The sequence below is a fragment of the Marmota flaviventris genome, chromosome 9 (assembly GCF_047511675.1).
Source record: "Marmota flaviventris isolate mMarFla1 chromosome 9, mMarFla1.hap1, whole genome shotgun sequence".
In the NCBI taxonomy this organism is placed as follows: domain Eukaryota; kingdom Metazoa; phylum Chordata; class Mammalia; order Rodentia; family Sciuridae; genus Marmota; species Marmota flaviventris.
The window spans coordinates 41,420,045-41,446,928 of record NC_092506.1 but is presented as its reverse complement, the minus strand read 5'-3'; the positions used below and the strand labels follow the sequence as shown (position 1 = coordinate 41,446,928).

Here is a 26,884-nt window from a genome sequence, read left to right as displayed (position 1 = left end):
AAATAAAACAACCAAAACTAGTCTGTAAAGCCAAATTCAAAGATTAATTTTACAAATATGTAATTCATTAATCACACTGAAGAGTCTTAAATGTCTCTTCTATAACCACAAATTGTTAAGGCATACTCACATAGAGCTATACTATTATCACATGCTAGCATTTAATCTATGAAGAAGCATTGAAAATGCACCTGAAACATTCCACAATGGGTGTTAAAAAACATGAAGATTGTAAAAGTACACCTAAAAAACAGTACAAAAGTTTCCTTTTTTTTTCTGTTTTGGTTTTATGATTTTTTTTCCTTGTAACCTTATGTAATCTAGTTTGTTTATTTATTTTTCCATATTTTTCATGTTGCATTATAATTAAACCTAACAGTGTGATTCGCTATTACCTATTCATGTAACACTATGTAACAGTGTAATGTGGTCAATATCATTCCCCAGTATTTACAAATGTTTTCTTTAGGCCTGCTGAAGTCAAGCCATACCTGACTCCTTAATTTATATGATGAGGAAGGGAAGACTATTCCTATCCTCTGCAACAGCAAAGGTCTGGGAATCTAGCTTTTAGACCCAATTGAAACACAGAAGAGATACTCCATGTAAAGTGGAAAGGAGTCATGAATATCAAAAGAGCTTTCCAGTCAGTGTAGAGCAGATTATTCAGCAAGAAGTTTTCTACCTCCTTTTAAACAGCAGAAATTTGTATTAAGAAAGGCAGAGGATATGAATTATAAATCATCTTCCTAATTGCTGTAGTTTTCCATTTGAGGAGGCACATGAAATTAGAGTTGAATGAAACAATAAATTCACAGATGAGTTAACTTTTTAATACATGTCTTTCTTCCTGACAGTGACTTTATAAGGCAAGCATCCTGAAACTTATTTTACTCATGAGAAAACTGAATATAGAATTAGTAGAATTATTTTCCCAGATTCCAATCAATGGTCAGAGATATAGTATAAATCCCAGGATGTCTGATTTCAAATTATATTATTCCTTACTAAACACATTTCTCCTATTAAATTCTCCTGTTAAATAAATTTAATTTTTTAAAAAATATGCACCGAGTCACTATATGACTAGGATCATAGGAAAGAGCATGACTGTGGAATAATTTCAAGCTTTTACATGTTTGCCGGTTTTGATTGCTAGACAGGTCTTTTGATCAGAGGATGACTTAAAATATCTGCTATGGTATATATTATTTTCTGGGCAATATTTCTGTGAAACCTGATTATAGGGTTTCAGAGAATGAGGAGTGTTCAGTGATGAACAGGCAATGTGAGCACAGTTGGTTTCAGGAGATTCCAATGTTGTTTGAAAGATCTAAGGATGAGGCCAGACTGGGCCATGTACTTGAACTTAGCAACTATCTCAAGTGAGGATTTATCCACAGGTGTACTCTAAATTCCAACCCAAAGTTGCTGACCTACAATTATTCTGTGAAAGGAACTGAGCTTCCTAGAATTGGTAGGATGCCACAGCAACAGTTCAAGAACAAATAAGTGGTCAATTAATTGGAAAGTTTATTGAGATAAAGGAGATTCAAAGAACAAAGATTTGATATTGCCTACATATAGGTAGGAAGGGAAATTATTATTATCCTTAGTTAAGCATTTACCCAAAAGTAATTGGAAATGCATGACCTAAGGACATGTCCTATGTCCACAGCATTCTTTTAGCACTATGGGAATAAAATAAATGAAATCTGGACTCCATTCTCCATGGGACACAAATAATGGGTAAAGTGAAAGATCATATGACCTCTTGGGTTAAGTGATCTACAGTGCTTTAGGAATATCTTCACAGAGTAGAATAGAATAGAGAGGTGTGTGTGTGTGTGTGTGTGTGTGTGTGTGTGTGTGTGTGTGACAGAGAGAAGAGAGAGAGAGAGAGAGAGAGAAGAGGGAGAGGAGGGAGAGAAGGAGGGAGAGGGAGAGAGAAGAAAGGAGATGAGATTGAAGGGATAAAGGTGGGGTAAACTAAGACAGGTATTTACATAGGAAAGTCTGCACATTTTTAATTTATTATTTGCTTCCCATCAGATATTTTAGAAAGACTATTGCAGCTCAAATTAAAAGGTTGGGGTACCTCCATCAATCCTGTGTGACTTCAGTATGGAAGATAGAATTCCTGTTACATGTCTTCATGTACCTCAGGCTGCTGGAATTTCTGTAGGACATGGAAAAACAATGTATCTAAGCTCACAGAAACAGCATAATTGAATCAAGTCAAAACTGTCTGGAAGGAAAGGATGAGGAGTAATAACTGTGAAATTTATTAAAGGCTAGGGAATTTTTATGTTATGATAGCTAATGTTTATAAACCGTTTATTCCAAAGCAGACATTGTACCCTTTCATGATTGATGTATTCAATCTTTTTAATGTTCCCTTGAAGTTTGGTAACTTGTTATTTCCATTTTACAGGCATAGAAAGTGAGGCTTAGAGAAGTTAAGTGAGGACAACTTGCTGAGGGTCATGCCTAATAAAAAATTAGAGCTGAAATCTGTATTCTCACAGTGTATCTACAAAACTTGTATTCTTAATTAATACTATGTCAGGTTGTTGTGTAAAATTCCACAAGAAAAATATGATAGCTCAGTCAATCTGGTTAGTGAAGACAAATTCAGGTCAAAGAATTTAATTTGGTTCTTGATTTAACTTCAATTTGTGGGGTTTTTTTAAATGTACATCTTTTATTTCAGCAGATGTTTCTATTCTAGCCTTGATCCTGCCTCTTATGATAAAAAATTAAGTCCCACATTTTCATGTCTGACTCTAGTTTTGTAGGTCATCCCCACTCCCATATCTGCTTCTTTTGTGATGAGCTGGGGGAATACCTAGCATTGCTGAATCAATGATTCTCAAAGCAGGACAAGCAACATTGGCATTGCTTGGGAACTTTTCAGAAGTGCCATTCTCAGGCCCACAAAAACCTACTGCATTAGAGACTCTGACACCCTGCAATCTGTATTTTCAAAAGTGATAGTTGATTATCACGCATACTAAAGTCTAAAAATAATTGTGCTAAACTATTTTATAGTCTTGAACTTCTTTTCTATACCGAATTCTAGTACTTCTTCCATTTCTTTATTGAAAGCCAGATTTATTTACAAAAGGCAAAGCAAATATAAGTGAATCTCTCATTTAACTACTTAATTCAAAATGAAAGAGCAAAGCAATACAATGCTATCCTCACTCTCAACTGTTTCTACTGTCCATACTTCTAAAGGTTTTTCATTTTTTATTTTTATTTTTTGGCAGGTGCTACTAGGGATTGAACTCAGGGGCACTTGACCACTGAGCCACATATCCAGCCCTGTTTTTTGTGTTTTATTTAGAGACAGGGTCTCACTGAGTTGCTTAACACCTCGCCATTGCTGAGATTGGCTTTGAACTTGAGATCCTCCTGCCTCATCTTCCCAAGCTGCTGGGATTGTAGGTGTGTGCCACCATGCCCAGCTTCAAAGTTTTTATACAATATATATGTGTGTGTATATATATGTGTGTGTGTGTGTGTGTGTACATGTATATATTTACAGTCAGACTGAGAAAGTATAAAAAATAGTTTTCAGTTTATTATCTCTATTACCTGGCAAGTTATTTAAACTCATTGGGACTTGGTTACTCTATCTATAAAAGAGATCTAGAAGTTATAGCTTTATAATACTGTTGTTAGCTGAAAATGAGAATCTGGATACTCTAATTATTCAATAACCATTGACTGTTATGGTTTCTACTTGACTGGTTCACATTATGAATTTATTTTTATGTGCCAGGCACTAGACCTTTGTTTAGCCTCAGAGCAGTCTTAAGAGCTATCATAATACATCAATACCATCATTATACAAGTTCTAACATCCCTTAAATGTTTGGGACGTGCCAGACAGTTTTCTGAATACTTTACCTGTAATAATCTGTATGTTCTGTTAATACTCCCATTTTGTAATCAAGGAATGAAGTACATAAAGTTAAATATACATTTCAATGTCACTCTAGTAATAAGTGACAGAAATGATATTTGAGACCAAGCAAGCTGGCTCTAAGTTCAAATTATTGTTCTTAGCCATTGCACAGTGCTGCTCTCTGCTCTTTTCATGGACAAAAAATCAGAAGTCTAGAGAGATTAAATAACCTACCATTTACCATTATTAAATAACAAGACAGAGTCATAGAAAAATTTCTTTATTGTATCTATGTCAGTCTTTTTCTCCCTCAACCACTGCCAGTGACATTAGCTGTGTGTGCCTCTGCAAGCCATCAACTCACCTGAAGAGAGGGTCTTGATCACCTTCAACTTCTTGGCTTCATGGGTCTCTCCTGTCAGTTCCAGTAAGCTTCATGCTTACTTTACTTTAGGGACATAATCATCACTCATCTCATGATCACCCCAGACTCCATCTTCTCTAGGATGTGCTGACACCTTGGACCCTACTCTCCACTTCCTTGTCCTGCCTACATCTCTTCAAACCTTCCTCATCCATCACTGTATACTAGATATTCTTATTTTCCTTTCCACCACTTGTAGCCATATTCAATACTGCCCTGGTATCTGAAACATTGTGTGTTGCATAATGACATTTCAATCAATGATGACCACATTTACAAGGAAGGCTCCATAAGATTATATTATAGCCACAACAGTTTGTTTAAATATACTTTGACGTTTGCACAAGGATAAAATCATCAGCAATGTATCTCTTAGTACATATCCCATTGTTAAAGAAGTGGATCCTCTTCTACTTTTGAAACTGTGCTGATCTATTCCTTCTTTCAGAATTTCTTTCTTTTTAATATTCATCTCCCAAGGCCTAGCTAGAAAGTTTTCCTGTGAAAGGTATGCTTCCTGATCAACCCAACTGAAATGAGCTTTTCTCTCGTTGGGTTTCTATTTGTACTTCTGTTACGGCCTTTAGCACATGTTGTCTCTTGGTTCTCTCTTTCTCTGTCCTGGAGTACAGGAACCCATCCTTATCTTTCTGAGTGTCTGACTGCATCTTATATATGAAAGAGCACATGTTTTCATTTCAGATATCTCTGGATTCAAATCTCAGCTCCAACACTTACTATTTTCTGGGCCAATCTGTTTCAATTTCCTTAGTTGTTAAATGAAAGGAAAACTAAAACAGAGAGGTTTTGTAAGAATTAGAATAGGTAATATAGGTGGGAAAAGTATAGTAAGTACTCTGAAATCTTAGCACTCTTCCTCTAGCATACTGCTCTACTCTAAATATAATCTCACACAGGCTAGATGTGTGAATGTATAAATGAATGTTGAGGAGGGAGGCTGCTTCAATTTTAGCTGTATAGTAAAAGAAAGTTTAAAGGAGTTTCATACATGGCAAAATGTTTGATAATCAGAATTTTAATTACTTGGATATTAATTTGGATAGCAGTTACATAAAATTAGATAAAATGAGGCAATGCAGATTTTGGTAGATTTTATCCTTAAACAGAATAAAGTCGATTTATTTTCAGAAGCAATGGCAACTAATAATGAAAAGCATAGCTAAAGGGATTAGTGAACTTGAAAGCATTTAGATGATACAATAAAATCATATCGTTAGAAACACTATTCAGAGGAAGTGTGGAAATTAAACATTGAAAGTGACCTACTGGCATATTATTTCAGAAATAATAGTATGAATATTGATATTTAATTTATAGTTAGAATCCTGAAGTTCATTACTGTGTAGTAATTGCATTGTCAGATATAAATCTTCTGGCAAAACTCACCTTCCTGGAAATAAGATAGAACTGGAGCTGTAACAAGCATCCCTTATTTAGAAATGGTTAACAACATGAACAAGTAACTTCACTTATGTATATCTTTATGTACAGTAATAATACCTGTGTCATTGTGTTAAGTAGTTATGGATTTTATAGCATGTGAAATGTTAGCATGATATCCACCAAGTCATATAAGCAATCATTAATTTTGATTATAGTTTATAATTGATTCAACTCTATGTGGGGAGGGGGATGATGTTGTCCCCCCAGGAAATATTTGTTAATTGATGGAAATGTTTTAGTTGTTATAGCATGGGAATGGATGGGGACATACTACTTGCAACTAGTGTGTAGAGATGCTACTAAACATCATGCCATATGCAGGCCCACACTCCACAACAAAGAATTGTCTAGCCCTAAATGTCTGTAGTATGGAAGTTGAGACATTCTAAGAGGAAGAATGAGTAAAATTCATCTCTCACCAGCTTATCTACTGACAGTACTGTTTGACGACCCTTTAAACTAGGAGAGGGGAAGTAATGGTGGAAACTTATAGTCATACAAAATAAAATTTATGCATAATACCTTCAAAATACTTATAAGAAGAGTTGTACACATGTTAGGCAAATGTAGACAAAAAGATATTTTCCCCCTCAAACCTTAGCATGCAATATTATCTTTGACTCAAACCCAAAGATATCTATTCACACAGATGTGACAGAGGAAGCAGGAAATAGAATACTTGCCTGATTAGTGATGATTTGTCTCTGGAGAGAAACCACAGAGGGGAAGTGGACATAGCCTGCATATATTTTTACACAACAGTATTTGATGATCCTATGAGTAACGGTAAAAGAGCTGTTCCATTCAGCCCTTTATAAAGTCACCTATCAAATTTCGGGAACAAATTAATATTACTCAAGGCCCTTCTCAGAATTCCAGGTTTTTAAAAATTATGCTTTTTAACAGTTTAAATGCTTCCCCTGGAACAATTTGAGATTCTATGAGGCAGCCAACCTTCACTGAATTTGGAGATCAGTGTGTGACCTGATAAAACTAGCCCCAAACAGAGTCAGTTCATTATAAATAGTATGTAACCAAAACAACTCTGCAAGGGCATAGTTCTTAAGTTCCCCAGCTGAGGGACATTTTTGTTCCATAGTGTGAAAATTACAGAAGCTCTTTTTAAATGATAAAATGGAATAGAATTTTTACTTGCAAATGGGTTAGGTGTCTAGCCCCATATTTGTAGCAATTCTTTCTTGAATTGTGTGTAAGTATGATCTTGGAGGTGTGCCTCAAACAGGATCTTTCCAACTACCTAAATCCCCACCCCTCAAGAAAAAAAAAGAAAGAAAAATAAGGTGGAATAGAAAAAGATATATTAAGTATGATTATTTGTATTATAAAAACATGTGCTATAGTATGTAATCATTAGATTTCTTGTGAGGCATTTAAAATATGATTCCATTTTTGTAATTTCTATGTATATGCAGTTTCTACAAAGTTGCAAACTTTTATAATGTGAGGCCAGACTCCACTTATGCAATCATTATTTTTCAACAACCCTTCAGTGACTACCAGCTGTGTGTCAGGCACTGTGCCAAGTGCTGGGGCTAAAACAATTGATTTGAAAAACAGGCTCTTGCCCTTAAACAACTTACATTATAGACTGAGATTTGGGCCAAATACATATTCAATGATTCATTGAACATTTTCAATTTGCAATTAGATTTATGACAAAAATAAGTAAGTATAATCAGGTTTATTAGATTCTTCTTTTATTTCTTGTGCATCGAATGATGTATAATTTCTTAGAGAGTTGAAGTATGCGTTTACAATAGCTAACCAATCAAGTCCAGAATATATTTTATTATTTCAGAAAAAAAAAACTACTGTAAAATTATAATTGTTGATTAAGTGTTTAACTTGACCTGAGAAATTGAGCTCTGTGCCTATATGATGATGAATCATTTAAAGAGTGTTCTGTCTTTTCTATTTCAGGGTTTTTGGAGCTGCCATACTTCTTACCTCTACCCTAAATATGCTAATCCCATCAGCTGCCAGAGTGCATTATGGATGTGTTATCTTTGTTAGAATATTGCAGGGACTTGTTGAGGTATGGAACTATAGGATGGCATAATTTTAGATTATTTTGTTCTTGAGAACTACTAACTGGTCTTTGTCTAAATAAATATATTTTATTAAGTTGAACTACAGTTTATCAAAGTGTAATACTGGAAAGGTTAGGTAATTAGATACTTGGAGATCAAACTGAGGGTCTCACACATAATAGGCAAACACTCTACTGTTGAGCTACATTCCCAGCCCTTGGGCATTTTATAGTAAGTCCTCAATGTCCTTAATCATAAGTATCCACTGATATAATACATTGAATATATACTTTGGGCATCTAATGGTAGTGATTTGCTCTTGTTTCATCTGTCTGCAGACATTGGAAGACTATCATTTAAATACTTGAGTTGGTCCTAACTATTGCCCCTTCTCTATCCACGGAGTATGGTGGAACTAGATAAGTAATCTAAAATATTTAGACACTGGCAAAACCTCCTCTCTACTTAAAAGTAATGACATCAAAATAATAGAAAAAGGTTAATTATTTTAAGTATCTTAAGTTCTAGACACTACTGTCAGAAAGTATAAACTCCAAGGCTATAAGCCTCAGATTCTTTTATATAGATTCTTTTTTTTTTTTGAGGAATCTCTGAATTTAATACTCACAAACAATTCCCCAAATTTCATAAACTGTTCAGAATTACACATAACTTGATTAATATGAGTTTTTGTTTTTTTTTTATTTTGCCTTAATCAGAAAAAAAAAATGTGAGGTGGAAGAAAGACCTGAGGTTTGACAAACATTCGAACAAGTCACTGAAAAAAAATCTGTGTAGTGCATAGTCTGAACTGAAAGATTTTAAAATGAAATTTCAGGGTATTAGTGAGGCCCTATGTGTAGCAGCTTTTCCCATCCTTTAGGAAACAGCCTCTGCCAAGGAGACATGCTTCTTTTCCCATGACTCTGCATCCTAAATGATGATAATTATCTTCTGCATTGCAGGGTGTCACCTACCCAGCATGTCATGGGATATGGAGCAAATGGGCCCCTCCTCTGGAGAGGAGTAGGCTGGCCACCACCTCCTTTTGTGGTGAGTAAAGTTTTAGGAAAACCTTGAATAAGAATTAAAAATGTGGTAAACTTGACCCAGTAAACTCTCTGGATTTGGCAGGGGGTTAAGTTCTTGAACATCATTTCAATTTCATCAGTTGTTATTGGTTCCCTCAAACTCTCTATTTCTTCTGTTTTGTATTTCTCTAGGAGTTGATCCATTTCATCTAGTTTTTAAATATAGTCAAGATTGGTTTTTATTCTGCTATTTTTCTATTTAATACAGTTAGACATAAAAATGTACAAAACACATAAATTTTAAACACATTTGGAAAAGTGAACATTTAAACAAATGACATCTGTGGATTTATGTTTGCAAACATTAATTTTATTTTGAATTCTATATGGCATTATAGTCTCACAGTTTATTAGAAGTAATATTTGATGCAGCTATTTGCTAGAATTTTAATGGACAAAATTGATAAAAATCCAAATCAAATACCCTATAAAATAATTTAAAATTAATATGTTTTTCAACTAGTTTCATAAGTAATGGTACCATAATTTTCTGTTCATTAAAAATTTTACCTTAGGGAATAAAACTGATTTACTGCTATTTTAAGAAAGAGAATTAATAACATTTATTACAATTCAATCTCTATTTTTAAAACTCAGTGCTTTTTTTTGGCTACTTTGAAAATACTTTTGGTTCACTGCTAACTTTTAAATCCTTAAGACAATCAATTTGATCAAAATTTCTATCTTTCTCTCTCTTTTTTTGTCTGAAGAGTGCTTGGGTTCTTCATTTTTACACCAAAACTGCAAAGCAAGAAAACAGTTTTCCAAATCAAACAAAGGAAAATATAAACCCTTTGCAAAATTCAAGGATTAGGACTATTGCAAATAATTCTAACAATAGGAAATGAGGCATTAACCATAATGAAAGTTTAGCAGTGTTATTGTCTACAATTATTGCACTCATAAACATTTATGTATAAGTCATAAGACATAAATATTGCCATATTTGTTATTGTTTTCACAATAACTTTTGGTAAGTTTTAAAATGAATTTAATAAAAAAAACACCATGTAAGCTGAAATTGTATGATTCTGCTACAAGGAGATACTTACCTGACCTTCAAGAACAGATCTCCAGTGTTTGGTTAGTGTTGAAACACTCTGCTCTCAGCTCAGCACACATATAGCATCCAACATGCACTTTTGTTTATTTTTGAATCTATTTTGTGTTTTGGGTGTTATTCACTGTATAGCTTTATATCCTGTATAGGTATGCGTGCGCGCACGCACACACACACACTCGCACACGTGAGTATATGTATGACTGCAGATGGAACTGGGTGAGCATGTGTGACTTCGTGTGAACCAACCCAAGAACGTGAGATGAAGATGAGAATTTCTATTGATTTCACTGACTTTCCTCCCCTCTTTCTTTCTACTTTAGGTTCTTATGCTGGGGCTGTAATTGCAATGCCTTTAGCTGGTATTCTTGTACAGTACACTGGCTGGTCTTCAGTATTTTATGTCTATGGTATGTTACCTTTCTTTACAGTAGAATTGTATGAAATATGCATAGGCTAAAAGAAATATGGTTGTAGGCAATGAGGTCATTAAGTGTATTTTTCTGTATTCACTCATTTTCTTGCCTTAAGGGGGCGGAGGGGCAATGGGGTACGTAAGATGGTGGAATGAGATGGACATCATTATGCTAGGTACATACATGTATGATTGCATGAATGGTGTGACTCTACTTCATGTACAACCAGAGAAGTGAAAAATTCTGCTCCATTTGTATACAATGAATCAAAGAGATTTCTACTGTAATGTATAACTGATTAGAACTAATTAAAAGAAGAATTCTTTCCTTATATTCTGTGGTTGAAGAAAATATTTTATAACTGCTACTTTGCCTACATTGCTATTTCTTATTTTAAAATAAAACAAGTACATTGCTGATGAAGACTTTGTAATGTATGAAATATGTTTTTGGTTATGATGATAAAGGATAGCTCTTGATTTAAAGCTGACAAGGAGAAAAGAGGCAGAAATACACTACTCTTTTTTTGGTTTTGTTTTGTTATTGTTTCTTGGTCATTTCCTTGATTCTACCTTCTTAAGACTGAACAGGGAGAGGGAGGTGTAAGATGGTAGTAGTGTTAATGCCACATTTCAACTCTGTGATGAAATATCAGAAATCAGCTCCTGCAGCAGCACATCTTAGTTGTCATTTCCCCATACTTAAAAGCAATTAAGCCCCCAAGTTGAAGTGTAAATCGAAACCCTAAATCTAAATATGCTATTAAAAAGCCAAAAGCTTACTGCTTTAAAGTACCCTAAAGTCTCTCTAAGAGGCATTTTTTTAATAACAAGGAAAGCAGTAGTATTAGATAGCTGAATTCCAATGCTGTTGTCTCTGATTAACCTCATCTTTAAATATGGGTATGATAATCTGAAATATTAATGAAGTCACGCCATAGAATAGTGTTGGGATGCTTCCAAATTTGTCCTGATTCATTCCCATTTTGAAATGTTCTCATCAGAACAAATACAGAATGTTCTTAGATGGTATTTTACAATAGGGTCTCTTCTGGTCAAAGATTATAGATGTTTTTTTGGTTTATTTGCTTGTTTTTGTTTTCATACATGTACTTAGGGTAATGATGTCTGTATCATTCCACCGTCTTTCCTATCCTCCTGTCCCTTCCTTTCCCCTCCCTCCCATTTGCCCTATCTAAAGTTTGTCTATTTCTCCCATGCTCCCCCCATACCCATTATGAATCAGCATCCTTATATCAGAGAAGACATATGGTATTTGGCTTCCTGGGATTGGCCAACTTCACTTAACATTATATTCTCCAACTCCATCCATTTACCTGCAAATTTCATGACTTTATTCTCTTTTAATTCTGAGTAATCCATTCAGTAGATAGGTTTTTAATTCATGAATATCCTGATTTTAAGACAAATGTGTAGTTGTTTATATTTTTTTCTAGGGAGATCTTTTCATTAGATTTTAATGTATACTTTGCCTTAGATCTTCAAAGTAGTTCATAATTTAGCCAACTTAAAAAGAAACTGTTTGGAATGTATAGTTTTGGTTTGCATGAAGACATGAAGACCTCTTTTTTTTAAAACCTCTTTTTGTTCATTACTTACTTGAATATATGATGTATCTTTAATGTAGTAAGCATTTGTCTTCAAATCTTGATATTTTTTTCATGGGGGAGAGGATATAATTTAGGTAATGTATCATGAATCTAGTCTCTTCATTTCAAATTTTATCTCATTTAATATTTATCATTGAAGGATACAAAGCTATAATCTGAAAATCTCATAGTACTTGCTTACTGTCTCTAAGAAAAATTGGGTTTTGAGCTACACATTAAATATTTATGTATTTTGAATTAACAAGGTAAAAAATGTACAGTAGAGTAAGATGAAAAGATAATACATGCAGAGCAATTAGGAGAGTATATGACACACAAGATGAATTCATTTAGTGGTAATGTAATTATGATTGAATTATGGGTACTCTCCTTTGTTGGATACTTAATATATGCCCTTCACTGTCCTGGATTACAGTTGAAGTTAAAGGATTACCACTGTTAACCTCTTTTTGCCACAATATTATAAAAATGAAATATGTTCCATTTTATAGTGGCAGTTTAGAGGGATTCAGTTACTATTTGGATTATATAACTAACTAGGGACACCACCTGAATTTGGATCTGGGAGAGACCTATTCTACAACCACTACATTATTCCAAATTTTCACTTACTGTCTGGCCCCAAATCATGCTTGCTTCCATGTTCGGTAATTAAACGGAACACAGCATATCAGAAGCTCTGTCTGGTATTATGGAATACATTTTAGAGATTGAATAGGCAAAAAAAAAAAAGCATTAGAGAGATCAAGGGCATTTAGATTTTTACCCAAGGGACAAAAAGAACCATACGAGGAAAAATGAAATGTCCAGCTGCTGGGAAAACAGAATAAATCACTTGAAATGATTTCTCTTTTTAATGCATATGGATTTATGTTGCACAATATAAACATGTTAAAATGGTGAGAATGCTAAATAAAGAAGGGTATAAAAAACGACTTGCACACTGTTTATGAATATGGAATTTATAATTTCTTTCGCCCAAAGAATAATCAATAGGCAATGTCAGTGCTGAAAATAGTGTGGTATGTTGTCACATACAGTGTGAAATGTTACCACGGTGATTATGGAGGCCCGTTGGTATGCAATATGACCACTTAGATTAAAATATTCTTCTGGATTTTAGTTAATAGTCTGTTTATTAGGAATTGCTAACAGGAGAAGGGAATGCGCATTTTCCTCTCAGGAAATGCAGACAACTTTCAGATAAGGCAGGCAAATATGAAAAGGATTCACCCTCAGAAAATTATTTGAGGGTAAGAATTTGTTTTGTTCATTATATTTTTTTCCTCACTTGGAAGATTTTCTGGAGTAGGAAATGCTCAGTAAATGCTTGTTGGACATGTGAATTCCTTCCCAACTACATCATTCAATAGATACAGGGATTTGTTTGCATATCAGTGCATTCAAAACACCTAGAGAGAAAACCACAGGATCAGACTTCAGGAAGCTCCAAGTTGAATTGGCAAACACAGGAAGAAGTGACCAAAGTCAATTAGCCATATTTCAAATCAAATTCTCCATCATAATGTGTCATGAGATTACTATAGTTTTGTTTCAGCACATACTATTCAATGAAGTATTTGTGATAGCTTTCTTTGACTTCCTTATTTTGAACTGTTTCTTGCAGGAAGCTTTGGGATGGTCTGGTACATGTTTTGGCTTTTGGTGTCTTACGAGAGCCCTGCAAAGCATCCTACTATTACAGATGAAGAACGTAGGTACATAGAAGAAAGCATTGGAGAGAGTGCAAATCTTTTAGGTGCAATGGAAGTAAGAACCTTATTATGGTGTATATTCCTACTATTATTCCCCATTTCATCTTCCTTTATCAACCACACTATCTTATAATTCTCTATTAAGTAAAACTAAGATGATAACAATCATCCTTTTTTTTTTTTTTTTTTTTTGAGGGAAGGTTCCATTCATATTTCCTGACTTATTTAGGAAGGATTGCTAGTTACTTCCTCCATCTATATTCCTTTTTTCCCTTTATCTTTTCTCAAGCATCTTAAAGCTTGTCCTGTATTATAGCCATGACTTTAAATTTCAGCCAATTTTAATTCAATATTGTCCACAATTTAAACAAGTTACATTAATACTTGGTCATTTTAAGTTATAGAAAATTTCAAATTGGCCATGAAAAGGTCTATTTTTGTGTATTGAATATTCTAAATGTAGGCTCTACACATGTATATTTAGTTACATGTGATTAGTAAATAGTAAGGCATTAGAATGCCAGAAATAAACAGCTTACATGGAAAATATTCTTAACATACTTTAATATACTTATTGATAAAATGTCATTATCTTTTAGGATTTTTATGAATGTCAAATAATATAATGTTGTGAGCTTTTTCTTATCATTTAACCAAATTATATAATTGACAGGATTTGCCTACAAAGAGGGGAAAAATAAATGGTGGATTCATGTGACATTAATATATAGTACCAAGTAATTAATAAATAGCCATCTGATGTTAAAAAAAAGAAAAGTGGTCAACAAAAATAGTGTTTTCTAGAGATTTACAGTAATTCATCCATTGAATGAGTTACTTCAATTTTTATGCTTAGAATTGGAAGGTATAGAGCTCTGGATGAGAAACAAACATCTGCATTATTAAAACAAAAACAACACAAAACCCTCTCATTTCCCTTCTTTAAGCTTGTTTAATTTCTGTTCTTATTCTCCACTTAATTTGTTAGAGAACCCTTGTTTTTGACATATCCTAGGTAAAGAAGCCCATCTTCCATTGTTGCTGAGAATATCTTGGCCTTTACTGAATATGAAATCTCAATCTTTCAGAAGCAAAATTTTCGTGATTATAAAAATCCTTAATTTCTAGTTATTCCAAGAACTAGACAGATTTGGTGTTAGTACTTTTTTCATTCTGTGTTCTTCTGTAAATGGCCTGAAAGTTGCTTTCTATTGGTGGCTACTTGAGAAACAAATGGTAATGGGGTGGGGGTAGGTGGAGTAGGGCTTAGAGTGCTGTGATACCCATCTGCACATTTTTTATTGTGAGCAGAAGCTAAATAGAAGCTGGTCTGTGACCAGTTCTGAACTGAGTCTCAATTTCTAGCCCAAATATTTTGATGAACATATATCCTCATTAGTTTATCATATTTCTTTAATTTGCCAGTTCTTGAAAGACTATGGGTTTAGATCATATATACTTAAAACAAAAAAATCAGAAACTTGGACTATCTAGTTCTCAGAAATAAACCCCTAAAGAACAAGCACATAGGTTGGTAAAATAATCTCCAAATTTCCATTTCCTATACGTTATTGCTTTAAAAATGTCCAATATTTTACTTCTTAATGATATTTTCTGTGTTCCTGTAGCTTTAAAGTAAATGTAAAAATGGAATCAAATGGAAGTATAATTTGTATCTTAGTTACTTTGAACTTAGAATTGTGAACAAATTCAATAAATGACAAAGCAGAAAGAAGTGTAACAGATTGTTTCCTCCCACCTAACCAGCGTACAGAGTTGCCTAAGAGTGATGGCAGGGGAATTCCCACAAAGGAATGGCCCAAAGATTTAGAGATGAGAACTCGTCAGGGTTCCAAAGAAAGATTCACTGAAAACCAGGGAGATCGGTCCAAAGCCTTTGTTAGGTGAACTTGCAAAGTGCTGTAGCCTGCCCTATGGTCCACTGCAGAAGAACAGGTGTTCTAGCGAATGACTGAGGTGAGAACTCCTGTGTAGAGTTTATGTGAGGGTTAAGGAGTTCAGCTCAAGGCTGGGGCCACTTTCTTTCAGCATTTTGAGTATCAACCTAGTCATCTTTATCAGTGCCTGGGAATTTTTAAGGCTTGTGCTTGAGGTCCAGCCTTGGGGGGAGAACATACAGCTAGTTGAATCATAGAATGCATTTCTCAGGACAGAAGAAAAATGAGGAGGAGAGTCTGGGATACCCCACCCAGGAAGATCTGTGTACCACATAGGTGTACCAATTGTTAACATATTGACATATTTATTTCATTTTTGTTTTTCTGAACAATTTCAAAGTAAAACACAATATCCATGAATACTTTACATGCATCTCTAGAGAAATAATAATCTTCACAATTTTGGTACTACTATCATACCTAACACAATTAGCTGTTACTCCCTAACATTATCTCATACCTATATCACATTCCAATTTCTAATACCCTGTCCATATTTTGAGACCCAGTCTATATTTATGTTTTTTTGACAGTTAAATTTGAGTTCAGATCCAATTAAGGATCCTGGGTTGTAATTGACTATAATGTTTCTTAAATCTCCTTTTTGTTCTTAAAAATCATATTTAAATGTAGCATACAGATAGAAAAATACATAAATTCTAAACAGAGAGATTGCTGATTTTTTTATAAATTAAACATATCTATGAAGCAAACAGCCAATTTAATAAATAGAGCTTTATCAGAATATCATAAACCCACCTCTAACTCCCAACAATCTTTATGGAATAACATTAGATATTTTCTCTTATACTTCATGAAGTGCTCTACCACCTAAAGAATAGAATTCTTAGGGGAGATGATCCTGCTATGAATTAAAGAAAGACTTTCTCAACAGGGAAAAGTTATTTGCTTCTGATAATTTTTTGAAATGCAGACATTTCTCTTTGGCCATTTTTATTATCTGTGGAATGTGTGTATTCATCAGGCACCATTTGCCTTGGACATATTGAATTAGTTTTGAAATTGTGACTTTTGAATCAGTCTATGGTGCTGTCACTATAAATTTTGTCTAAAGTCATAGTATTCATTATGTATTATTGGGATAGATTTTTGGTTTTGTTTTGATTCTTTTTTTGTATTACACATATTTGTTATCACCACAATGTAACTTCTGATTAAAAAGCATTTGAAAAGCTAATTATAGTCACTTTAATATTAACATTTCTGAGGTTCTACATCTAGGAAAAAATACTAAGTTTGAGTTTAAAATATTGTTTACCCCTGTTTTAGTAATTTGATCAGATCAAGGATCTAAACCTAATATTAAATGTAGTTATTTTAGGCTATTGTTTCTTTGCAAATTGTATGTTAGTATTCAAAATAAAGTAATTGAGAGAGTATTTGCGAATATAAGAGATCTTTTTGAAAAATTTTTAAGTATGCTAGTTTTAAGTTTTTAAAGGGTATCCTACACAAAGGCAATCATATTCAGATTGTTAATTTTGAATGTTAATATATTATAGGTAACTAATTATGATGTCCTCAGTGTGCTGGATGGTCAAATATTTTAACCTAGCTGCAGATCATGTAACTTTGATAGAACCTTGTACTCTGTTGTCAAAGAACTTATTAACATCCATGAGCTATCAAGAGAATTTATGTGTAGGTAGTTGAATAATTGGCTTAAGACAGGATCTCAAATACTGCATTTCTTAACTTTTTCATTTATTCCTTTTACCAACTACATTTAATTTGTAATACTTTAAAAAATTATTTTGGATATCATCTCTAGGTCACTGATTTTGCAGTGAGTGTTTAGCTGGAAAAAAACTGTTAAGAATTTTAGAATCTATGCTTCTGGACTTAATTTTCTGTCAATGGAATTTTACATATTCTTAAATTGAAACAATTTAATCAGAATAAGAGTTGCATATTTTATTTTCTTCTTCCAAAGATTATTCATACAGATAAGGCTAACTGATGTTTTGAATGGTCAATTCTCTACTTCCTGCCTACTCTTACTCATGCTCCATCATATGCATCCAAAAATGGACAGCACCTATTAGTCCAATTTGAATTAGAAAATATTAAAAATGGTCTAAATAACTGTCTTTTTCAAATTTCAGAAATTCAAGACTCCATGGAGGAAATTCTTTACATCTATGCCAGTCTATGCAATAATTGTTGCAAACTTCTGCAGAAGCTGGACTTTTTATTTATTGCTTATTAGTCAGCCAGCATATTTTGAAGAAGTCTTTGGATTTGAAATTAGCAAGGTATGTGAAAATTAACCTTATTTAAATAGTGAATGACTTTTGTATTTAAGATAGCATTAACTACTTTTGCCATCAATTTATCCTGTGACTTTCTTGAGTTATTCATTTATTCATTCCACAAATAACTACTGGCAAATTGAGGCTGAGTAAAGTGTTTGAGTGTACTACTGTATTCTGCTGTCTGTGAGAAGTTGCTCTCTAGTCCTGTGAATACAGGCAAACAAACCATTGTCTGACTCTACAGAGCTTATATCCCAATTGGTCTGAGGACTAGTGCAGCTTTTTGACATAGATAACACAACTTCCTTGGAGTCTGAAGTCAGACATAACATAACAGTAAACAAAAAGTTATTTTAATCAAAGCAAAATAAATTTTACTTATGTAATTACCAATGTAGCTCTTCTTCCATGTTCTCAGAGATCTGTCCAATTAAAGATGTAAGTTTAGCTAAAAAAAAGAAAATATTCTTGTTTTGTTAATCAAAGTATATAATTTCACAAGCATTTGTTGAGCATAGAATATGAAGCTTTGTGTGAGGTTGTTTAGATGTAAAAGCATGGTTTCTGTCTCCCAAATGTTCACAGCTTGGTGCTACAGATAAAAACTAAGTTACCAACTATATATAGCACAGCATGTTTAGTGCTGCAGACATTGGTTCACAACTATGGAAGTGTAATGATTTTGAGATTTTTCTATAGGGTTGAAATGAACTTGCAATACTACCTTATATTTATATCAGGATTTGAAATTTATAAGTTCTTTCATATTCATGAACAATATTGTTTGTTTGACCCACTGAATAACTATCATCATTCCTATTCAACTGATAGGCAAACGGGAACTAAGGAAATTATTTAAAAATTACCTAAAACCATGCTAGTAATAAGTGACAGAATCAAATTTACGCCTTGATTATTTGATTTCTATTTCATTTCCCTTTACTATGCCATTTAAATTCAGGTAAGCCCTAGATCCATTCAAACATTTAGCACATTATTGAATGCCATCTCTGTGCCAAGCCCTTGGGTGAGTCCTGAATACACTTGTCTGTGCCAGCAATGGTCTTGCCATTTTTATTTCATGTCGTTACATAAGACCAGCTGGGCTCTCGTTATTCATATTATGTCTCTACTTGAAAGACTATCTGAGGCCTGGGACTGAAGAAAACCTTAGTTTAGGAGGAGCTATTCTAAGAGCTCTTTTGTAATCCCTGTTTCTAAGGAAACTGTTTCCTCCATCCCTGAGAAGAATGACTGCTTTAGACAGGGCTCTTCTCTCTGGAGCTGATCAAACATTGCAGGGTAGCCTTTGGGAGCTCTGAGAGGTGTAACACTTCTCAACAAAGGATGCTGGAGGTGTGAGTCCATTTTCATAATCTAGGACAAATATGACACTGAGAGGCTATTAATAAAGTCTAGTCTCCTGGGGGAGAGTAAAGAAGCCAAGTGATGCTAATGAAACTGTGTGGTCATTTTGGCCTTCTATTTCCAATGAATTCAAAAAGCATGGATACAATCAATGATGCTTTGCAAAAACTAAACATGATAATCAGATGGGTTGATGTATTTAATTCACTGTGGTATTTTTAGCAAAAATTGTGGATAATTTCTATACACAGAGATTGGTCTAAACATTTTGATTAGACTGGAAAAAAGCATCTATGTCTTACTTAAAAAATGTGCAGAGGAAATAATGGAAGACTTAGAGCACAGGTTTTGGATTGAGGCTGATGTGGCTTTGAATCCAAGTTCTAAAATGAAAAATTAATACACAACATTGGGATAGTTTTTGATTAATTCTCAGTCTCAATTTACTTTTTCTATGAATAATGGTATTGATACCAGCTTTCAAAATTGAAGCAAATTTCATTTATTTACTTATTTTCATTAGAGTTCTACATAGTGTTTCAGTTAGCAAATTTTAAATGAAATAAAATATTCACATGGAAGTTTGCTCTCTCAAACCTTCATGAAATTGGGTATCCTACAGATAAAACTGTAAGTTCAAGGGCTTAATATTCATTCCAATATAATGACTCAGTTATGACAGAATACATATGTAAGTTAACTATATAATATAATTTTATATGTTAGAACTAACATTTATATACATATAAGTTAACTGTGTAAGTGAGCTATAGTTTTAAACTGATATGTGTGTATATATATGTACATATATATAACATTATATTAGCCTATGCCAATATGAAAGAATTTTCAGTCTCTTTGAGAATGGCATATGAGGGGAAGCCCAATATTAGGGTTAATTAGCATTTGGGGATATGCCAAATGAGAGAGGATATATGTTTCTTTTGACCTTCACATTTTGGGGAAGAAAAACAGTATTGAATCGGTGCGACTTGCTATGGTGCATCCTGCCAATTTCTAAACAGAATATATATCAGAAGGATTCCTTCCAAACTGTGACTCAGATGAATAAAAAGGAAGAGGTGGCAATATCTAATGACCTGAAGTTTCCATGAAGAATCAGTTACAGAAGTGGAATGAATCTGGTCTAACTTTCCAATGTATACATACATAAATACATCACAGTGAATCTCCATCTCATATACAACCACAAGACTGGTATCCTAATGAAAATAAGATGTACTCCATATTTGTATAAATATATCAAAGCATACTCTACTGTCATGTATAAATAAAAAGAAAATCTTTTTAAAAAAGAATCAGTTATAGAACTAAAGCATTTACCCTACTCTTGGGCCATCTTAAAATAATTGGCAAACTTCTTAGTGATAATTATAAATTATGATACTCTTAAGAAAGGTTTGATCAGTCTGATCATGTGTCAAATGCATATTTATGATAAGTCACTAAAAGATGAGAAGACACTTGGAAAACTTTCATGAAGTTTTGAAATGTCTGTGGCCTTGTTGAGGTCACATACAGACTACCTCTACATATTGCTTATGGAAGAAGAGATTCCATACCTTAAAATGTTAAGTCAGTGCACTAAAAGATTCCAAAACTTCTGTCTCATTAATGATTTTGTGCTGTTTGCATTTCCCAGGATGCTTTACACCACACTTTTCAGAAAGAATGAATAAATGATAATTATAGCTTCATTCCTTTTTTATTCAAAGTAATGAAAATGTTTACTTGAGTAGATAGTAAATAGCAGAGAACATTCAATTTAAGAATTTTTCAGATGTCTCATATACAGGGATATAATGCACGTTAATTTGGTGGGCTTAGGAAATGTAGTGACTCCCAATCTTTGAGCTTGCTTTCATGAATATCAAAGGCATGGCATGTTATTCTGTGCAAATCTTTATATGGTGTGTTTAAGAATGTTTTAATTTCCCCCATGGATTTTTTTTCTACACATTGATTCACTCTCTCAACAACCCAAGTTCATGATCATTAAGCTTCACCATACACCATTCTAAAATAAAATAGAATTCTTGTCTCACATCTTCAGTAATGTAACTGAAAAAGTATCCTTAAACACAAATACTAAACACTTACCTATTACTTATCATATGCATGAAGTATACTTAGTGAAAAAGTATACTTCAAAGTATACTTAGTGAAAAAGTATACTTCAAAGTATACTTAGTGAGAAACTTCCTTATAGATTACATTGAAAATTTACTATCTATATATGTAGTAGTATATAATTTAAATACATTTTATTTATACTTCCTGCCCCCATAATGTCCCCATAATGCCTAGAGAACCATGCCTTGCACATAATCTATGTTAAATTGATGCTTGTGGGTTAGTTTTTAGTTGGGGCTAAATAGTATAAATTCAGTTCAGAAACTGTAACACTGTCTAACAATATTTCCCAAATATTGATATTTGGCAGAAAATACCTAATATTGAAGAATTAATCTGCACTCTCTGGACTTTTAGTCTGTGGAACTTAAGTATCATTTTATATGATGTATATATGTATATATAGTATATTTAAAATGCAAATATAGAATGTTTAGCCTTAAGAATTTGAAAATATAGACTCCTCATTGTGTATCAAAAGCACTTTTTTTCCCTCTATTTCATCCCCCCCTCCTCTTCCTTCATCTTGCTAAAGATGAATCTGTGTAAACATATGTAGGAATATAAAATGACAAACAAATGTGTATCATTCAATGATAAGATCCAGAAGAGTTAATTCATGAACTCAAAATTTACTGAGTCACAACATAGCACTAAAAAAATTTCCTTCTTCATGAAGAACAAAAGGGATCAAAGTAAGCTTGCTTGGTCTTTATTATTTATTCAGTGGAAGTATTGCTTTGTCTAGGAATGAGTAGGAGGTCATTTGGAGACAACATTTTGCCTCCATTTTTTCGTGAAGAGTTGAAGATGGATTCAGAAACCATGGCCATTGAATCGCCCACATACTTATGACCACGTACATCTTTCCCCCTTCTTGTTTTTCATCAGGTCGGCATGCTCTCTGCTGTGCCACACTTAGTCATGACAATCATTGTGCCTATTGGAGGACAAATTGCAGATTTTCTAAGAAGCAAGCAAATTCTTTCAACAACTACAGTGAGAAAGATCATGAACTGTGGTGGTAAGTGCATGTGTCCTAGTAAGGACATGGTTTTAGTTCAGTAAGTTCTGATCTACATAAGAGGATAATTTCTCCTGCACAGATGAAACTAATTAATTGCAACTGAATTTGTGCCTTCAGCAGTCGTTTTAAAGTATTTCCCTATCTTACTTCAAACTTTCATAACTCCTAGTTTTGGTGCATTGCATAATATTATTGTTTCTATTCATTGTAACTAAACCTTTCCAACCACTGAAACTTTATGTTGCTTTGGGTGTTTACAAAATTAAAACACAAGGAAGGTACCTGCAATCGCTGGCGTAATTTATTGCTATTATTGTCATTTTAAAATTTAAGTTTTCTGGTGTGTGGAATGTCTAGATCAGTAAGAATGAACATTTTTAGCAATTTTGGATCATTGGTCAAATTCACTCAAGTTTCTGAAATACTTCCATTGTTTGCTCCTGAAGGTTTTGGCATGGAAGCCACATTGCTTCTGGTTGTTGGCTATTCTCATACTAGAGGTGTAGCGATCTCATTCTTGGTGCTTGCAGTGGGGTTTAGTGGATTTGCTATATCTGGTAAGACACATTTTTCTTTCTTATGTGTATGATGTCCTGATTTTGGCAGGTGGCTATATAAATACATATATCTAAATTTTGTATATTGAGTAACAGTTAAGACATTTAGGAAATATTATTTAGATGTGTTACTATTTACTTTTTTCCTTGTGTACTGATTGTTTCTTGCTGTTGTTTCTTAATAGAACATTTCCCTTATTCTATGGCTTGAGCATTACATGTTAAATACTGAATAAGAAATCATAACTCATTCATTGCCACTGTATTCCTGAGCTAAATAATCAGAACATGATAAGCACCTGCTATGTGTTGAGCTGTGATATGATTCTCTACAGATATTTATTTCTAAGAGATCAGTGACTCCCTGAGTCAAAGCTTATTGTGTATTTCAGGCTTCAATGTCAACCACTTGGATATTGCTCCAAGATATGCCAGTATCTTAATGGGCATTTCGAATGGTGTTGGCACATTGTCAGGAATGGTTTGCCCTATCATTGTTGGTGCAATGACCAAAAATAAGGTAAGATGGACCAGGATAGATATTCAGTTATAGAAAATTCTTTGTCATGATTGGAAAAAGTTACTATGTCTACCTTGGTATGCTCCTTCTGAATGTGATTCAATCACCATATTTCTGAGTAGGAAAGATAATTGAGATCCATAGGAAAACCTCTCCCAAAAATTCGGAAAGAGTCCACTTTCCCAATCAATAAGCAAGTTGTTCTTTGACAACTTTTAACACCTATTTCTTTTAAAAATTTTTGTGGTGCTAGGGAGTGTACCGAGGTCCTTGTATATAACATGTATTTCTGGTGTTTCTGGTGCAACAACAACAACAACAAGATTACCCCTAGCTTATTAAAATAGGCAAGCAGAAGATTTCTCAGCTTTATTTGTAAGCCTCAATTTTGAATCTCCTGTAGTTGTCCATGGGAGAATATTAATATTAACTATTTCTCCTTATAAACATACATGTAGAGCTTCAAAATTATAGTTTAACAGAAGGAGATAAACAAAGGAGTAAGAAAAAAAAAGATAAGTATATGAAAATACAAAGAGAATATGAGAGCTTTTTTAAATCAGCAGGGTGTAGATATATTTAGAGTTTCACTTTAGAACTCTTAATTAAAAAATTAAATAATGAAAGAAATAGTTTTATAAAAAGGTTCTAGAAAAATGTTTGCATGATCAGATCCAGTAGTAATGAGAACTATAATGGCGGAGCATTCAGATCAGATGCTAAGCTTTTCAGTCACTTAGGGTTTGTTCTCACAGCACCATGTCTTGTCCCTGCAGTCACGTGAAGAGTGGCAGTATGTCTTCCTGATCGCTGCACTTGTCCACTATGGCGGAGTTATATTTTATGCAATATTTGCCTCAGGAGAGAAGCAACCCTGGGCAGACCCTGAAGAAACAAGTGAAGAAAAATGTGGATTTATCCATGAAGATGAACTTGATGAGGAAACAGGGGACATTACTCAGAATTATATAAATTATGGTACCACCAAGTCTTATGGTGCCACAACACAGGCCAATGGAGGTTGGCCTAATGGTTGGGAAAAGAAAGAGGAATTTGTACAAGAAGAAGTACAAAACTCATATACCTATAAAGACCGAGATGATTATTCATAACAAAACTACTTGCTGGATTTATTTTTAGTGTTTGTGATTAAATTGTGATTGCACAAAAAATTTAAAAACATGTCGTGTAAACATGTAAACATATCAACAAGGCAAGTCTTGCTGTAAAAATGAAATCAAACAAATTCATGAAATTATCATCAAGTGCAATCTGTAGAAGTTGTGAAATTACATCATTTCCATATTGGTCCTCCATTCTTGTGTTTGTGATTTAGGTTTTCACTATAGAAACAAGTAGGATTCATTGGATTCATATGCGCTAGAACTCATCACCATTTAATAAAGCACAACTAAAACAGTTGGCACATCTCATCTTACAAAAGTTAGGAAGCCAAAGCTACTTGATCATGCAAAATGCACTTATATACTTGTTACCCTGTGCTGCAAGATATCATACAGAAAGTTCTGTGTTTTAAAAAAGAAACTGTCAAATTGGTTGCATCAGAAGTTGACAAAATTAAGTGTAAATTATGGAATTGAGATATAACTCAATTGAAGAAATATATTATGTATTAGCAGCTAGCAAGTTGAAATGAATAATTATCAAGATTGCATAATGTGCAATATTTTGTGATCCTCAAAAGGAATAGATATCTTGCAGTGTTTTATATGAAATGCTTGGGCACAAACACTTATTTTTGTGAAAGAAAACTTGTAAAGTGAGGGGTATGCTTCATGTTCTTCCATTCATTACCTAACAGTATAAAAACACTTCACATTTCAATAAAATTCAACTTTTCATGTAGCATATCATATAACTTTTTTGCAAAAAAAGATATAAAAGAAATAGACTTCAATGTATTTTTATTACAACTTTGTACTGGTTGTAACTTGCATTAGGGAAAAAATATATACACCATAAAGAATCTAATAAGAAATTTACTATGAAGGTATAGCCCTTATAATGCAATATTAACAACAAAAGGAATAGAAAATGATTTAGATATTCTTCTTCCTTAATAATTAAATACTATATGACACTTGTGCCACAGAGCTATATATAATATGAAAAAATAAACTTAATAGAGATATTGTAAGTAGACAATTTTATTATTTAAAGTCCCACCTAAGAGATATTTGTCTTAAATATATAGGACAATAAATTATATTAAAATTATATCTATATATATCTATATATCTTATACATATCCATACACACAGAAACATTATAAAAAAATCTTCACACAAAACCAAAAATAGCATACGCCTAATGTCGGGTTAGGGAATTGCAATTTCTACTTTCATAGAGTCATAGAATTTTAGATGGGGAAGAGGCATTTTGCTTGCCATTTCTTAATATAACTCAACAGGAATTGCAACATTTGTGTACCAAGCAATAAGTGCAATGCATAAAATTTCCTGTCTGTATATTATCTTCATTTTGCTTGTGGTAGCTTTTCTGGGTGGTTGGAATGATTTTTTTTTCCTTTCAAAAAAGTTAACATCAGATCTCTTTATAATGTTCTAAAATAATAATAATGCATTTCCCCATTCAACTCCAAATATTATTGGTGTATTTAATTGTCTGTTCTCGATATTTGATCTGTTCATTGTATTGTGCTAGTGACTGGAGGCCCTGCTACTGCAAATGTAAACCATAAAGTTTGTTAAAAAATGCAAACCATTCTTGACCTTAAGAAAATAAAAGTATCTTTTTGCTTTGTGTCTCAAAGTGATGTAATGTGACCATAGCTTTTGTTGTGATGAATAAAAATAGCGTGAACTCTCATTTTGTTGCAGGAAAAAAGTGTCAATAAAATGCTCTATTTATCCTTTTGTAAAAATGAGTACATTAGTTTGGTTTTATCTTAGTTGGTAGCTTTGATGTGAATTTGACTGATGGATGCTCCAATGAAGCCAAGTCTAGGCTGAAGAGTAATAACCTGTTCAGCCACTTGGGATTTAATGGAATAATATGGCATTCTTTAGATTGTGTGAGACATGGTTTCCTAGGGAGAGTTTAAAACTAAATAGGTCTCTGAGTCAAATTCTATCATTCAATGACAGTATTGTTATAACTCCTGCTAAATTTAAAGAAAATTTGAAAACAAATTTGAAACTTGTCAGTTCAGGACTGCCACCTAATTTTCATTGCTCACATAACTTATGCTAGGTACTACCACTCATTTTTCTATAGTA

General features: G+C 33.3%; 1 protein-coding gene across 1 annotated transcript in view; it reads left to right on the top strand.

Annotated features, from left to right (window-relative positions):
* The window catches only part of Slc17a6 (solute carrier family 17 member 6), a 36,458-nt gene extending 11,722 nt beyond the window's left edge, over nt 1-24,736 (top strand). The window contains exons 4-12 of the mRNA XM_027936627.2: nt 7,743-7,857; nt 8,818-8,905; nt 10,327-10,413; nt 13,677-13,819; nt 17,849-17,998; nt 22,412-22,544; nt 22,994-23,104; nt 23,497-23,624; nt 24,401-24,736. Of these exons, the coding sequence (XP_027792428.1) occupies nt 7,743-7,857; nt 8,818-8,905; nt 10,327-10,413; nt 13,677-13,819; nt 17,849-17,998; nt 22,412-22,544; nt 22,994-23,104; nt 23,497-23,624; nt 24,401-24,736 (1,291 nt within the window). The remainder of the gene's footprint in view (nt 1-7,742; nt 7,858-8,817; nt 8,906-10,326; nt 10,414-13,676; nt 13,820-17,848; nt 17,999-22,411; nt 22,545-22,993; nt 23,105-23,496; nt 23,625-24,400) is intronic.
* Nucleotides 24,737-26,884: the final 2,148 nt, after the last annotated feature.